This window comes from Cupressus sempervirens, chromosome 9 (assembly GCF_028749045.1).
Source record: "Cupressus sempervirens isolate cs-2001-9-10 chromosome 9, ASM2874904v1, whole genome shotgun sequence".
Lineage (NCBI taxonomy): Eukaryota > Viridiplantae > Streptophyta > Pinopsida > Cupressales > Cupressaceae > Cupressus > Cupressus sempervirens.
In genome coordinates, this window is record NC_143126.1 from 746902756 (window position 1) to 746905944 (window position 3189).

At 35.9% G+C, this 3189-nt stretch overlaps 1 protein-coding gene across 1 annotated transcript; it reads left to right on the forward strand.

Moving 5' to 3' along the window:
• Positions 1-472: 472 nt before the first annotated feature.
• On the forward strand, positions 473-2254 carry LOC149540854 (protein LATERAL BRANCHING OXIDOREDUCTASE 1-like). The gene is made up of 4 exons (XM_089799739.1): positions 473-772; positions 1138-1385; positions 1470-1802; positions 1876-2254. The coding sequence occupies exons 1-4, from the start codon at positions 512-514 to the stop codon at positions 2105-2107; spliced, it is 1074 nt and encodes a 357-aa protein (XP_089655865.1). The 5' UTR covers positions 473-511; the 3' UTR covers positions 2108-2254.
• Positions 2255-3189: the final 935 nt, after the last annotated feature.

Below are 3189 nucleotides of genomic sequence, written 5' to 3' on the forward strand. Positions count from 1 at the left end.
TTAAATTCTGTTATGTAATATAATAATATTTAAATATTCTAACTTTAACTTTTATTTATAGATTTACAATTTCTTTTTAATTGATAATTATCATCAAATTTAAAATTTATTTTGTCTAGTTAACTCCTATGAGAAATAATTATGATTATTAGTACACATGTACTACAACAAATCACTATTGTAAAAATATAGAAACTAATGCAGCTAGAAAACCATTGCCCACAAATCATTATTATGACAAACAAATGTGATCAGTAGCATAGGCTTATCAAATTATGATAGCAAATAATTATTCTGTATGTCTATTGAAGAGCGACAAATAGTTCAAAGATTCTTTGGCAACGGAGCTGGAACACAATTCTATGTCACAAATCATCAAAGTATTATACCCTTTGTTGGGGGACGCTCACTCTTGTGGCCTATATATACTATTCCCCACCCATGTCTCATACCATGTATTAGGCCTAACAAATATAGCAATTAGATCAAATCGCTATTCCCACTTTGCATCATGGCCTGCTCAAACCCCAAACCGGGCACATCTGAGAAGGTTGATGACGTGCAGGAGCTTGCAAAATTGAAGCGTCAAGTTGTACCTGAAAGATACATTCGACCTCTACAAGAGAGGATTGGATGCACAGCACTGAGTGCCCCTCCTGGTCTTCATGTCCCTCTCATTGACATGGCCAACATATTCTCATCACACCATTCGACCAGAAAGCATGAGATGGACAGGCTTGCCAGTGCTTGCAAAGAATGGGGCTTTTTTCAGGTTTGTACGTGCATATTTAAATCCCTTTCCATTTGCAGGAAACCTGATATCTGATTTCTTGCAAGTATTTTAAATTACATAAGTTGTGTATACTATGATTGTCGATTCTTGGGTAACCTCACTTTCCTTTTACAGGAAACGTCATGCTTGACTTGTGCACTATTAGCTTAAGAGCTTCTCACTTAAACCATTAAAATTACCACCTAGAATATATTTATATTAACTATATTCTTTTGTTTAATGTGTAGCATTTTATATTCATAGACGTGGTGAACTCAGATGTGAAAATGATCTCTAGATGACAGTATTGTTTTGAAACACTAAATGTTGATTGTGATTAAGAATCCTCGTATGTTCTCTCTCAGGTGTTGAATCATGGAATTGACCGGGGGCTATTGGAGCTTATAAAGAAGGTGGCGCGAGAATTCTACAAGTTGCCAATTGAAGAAAAAGGAAAGTATCCGATGATTCATGGCACAATCCAGGGATACGGCCATGCTTTCATTTTGTCAGACGAGCAGAAGTTAGACTGGTGTGACATGATGGCCTTGGCAACCATACCCAACTCTCTTCGCAAGCAAAACCTTTGGCCCTCAAAGCCGCTAAGGTTCAGGTATTATAATCTTTTTCGCCCTTAGTTCTTTGACCTAATTCACTCCAAGAAAAATAAACGATAATCATATCCTGTGATTTGCAGTGATACAGTGGAGGCTTATTCAACGGAGGTGTTCAAGCTCTGCAGGAAATTACTGAGTATAATAGCTGAGAACCTCGGTTTAAATCCCACCATATTTGTGGAGATATTTGGAGAAAGTGTGCAGGCGGTGAGGATGAACTTTTATCCTCCCTGCCCTAGGCCTGATCTGGTTCTAGGTTTAACCGCACACACTGATGGAAGTGCTCTTACTGTGTTGCTCCAAGATGATGGCTGTGTGGGTTTGCAGATTCTTCATCAGAACCAGTGGGTTTCTGTAGAGCCAATCGAAGGTGCTCTAGTTATCAACATAGGGGACACTCTAGAGGTATGCCTATCCAAATTTACATTAGACAACCAATTTTAAGTCCATATTGAAATCAGTAATTGTATATTGGCGGGTATTGACAAATGGAAAGTACAAGAGTGCAGAGCACAGAGCAGTAGCCAACAGAAACAAGGAGAGATTATCGATTGTTACATTTCATGCTCCAAGCTTCGATGTGGAGTTGGGTCCACTGCCTCAATTTATAGATGAAGATCATCCAAGGTTATACAAGAACTACAGACATGCAGACTACAATCGCCACTATCTCAGTAACAAGCTGGGAACGAACTCTCTAGATTTTGTAAGGATATGATAGTATATGGTCATGCATAGGAAAAAATAGTAAGAAAAATACTGCGATTAGACCTGTGTTCTCTTCCAACGTCTCGTAATGTGAAATCTATATGCTAGGCATACTGAATATTAAAATAAAACGCACTGTGATCAGACGTTTGTTCCATCGTTGTGTTTCGTATGATCAACTATTGTTATTATTGTTTATGGGATAGACGGTAGGTTCGGTGCACTTTAGAGAAAGTATGCCTTCAACACAAATATTTAGACTTCCTAGAGACCGCGGAGAATTGGTTATGGGAAGATAATTTCCAATGCATGATCTGAAATTGTCAAATATTCTTTTAACTTTGTCATAGGTTTTATAAATTTTAGTCGTACGTAATCCAACCAAGTTTATCATCATGATTTATTTGATGGAGGTGGATGGATTGGATCTACAATGATAATTAAACACAAAATACATACTATAGGCACATATAGAAATTATAAAATCATTTCATTACCTAATCAAAAAACATTACATTGTGTCTCTTTTATAGAGATCTTTGATTTTGACATAGAACAAATAAACTTTTCTAAAATTATCTAAAAATAAATGCCTTCTAGAACCTAACCATATTTGGTAATCCTCTTGGAATTTCTAAAATCCTATGTTATGCCTTACATTTCATTTGAGGGAGAAATTACATTCCAACACTCTCCTTAATTTCAACCTCAAATGTTGTTACATGCATATTCCAATGTGCCATGATTATTATTTTATTTTGCCTATTTCTCATGTCCACATCCAAGCCTACAGTCTTTGAAACCTCTGATCATAATGTTCAAGCTTTCAAATTCCCTTTTCTCTTGCCTGTTATTTTCCTTTTTCTTATTATTATTGACTATTCAAATCCTTTCTTTTTTCTAATGCCAAAATGCCATTTTCCAATAATCTTCATATCTGCTAATGTCTTTGTCCAACTGCTATGGTAGTCCCTAAAAAAAAATTAATCTAATTCTTCAAAATAATAAACTTGAATTTCCTACAAAATCACTTGCTATGGATGTCTTGCTACGTAATGAATGAGATTTACTCAAACCATTTTTATCCTCCTT

Bases quoted from the DNA above. Each gene is read 5' to 3' on its own strand.
- LOC149540854 (XM_089799739.1), top strand. From the start codon at position 512: ATGGCCTGCTCAAACCCCAAACCGGGCACATCTGAGAAGGTTGATGAC. The intron at 773-1,137 runs GTTTGTACGTGC...GTTCTCTCTCAG, and splicing joins AAGAATGGGGCTTTTTTCAG to GTGTTGAATCATGGAATTGA. The intron at 1,386-1,469 runs GTATTATAATCT...TGTGATTTGCAG, and splicing joins TCAAAGCCGCTAAGGTTCAG to TGATACAGTGGAGGCTTATT.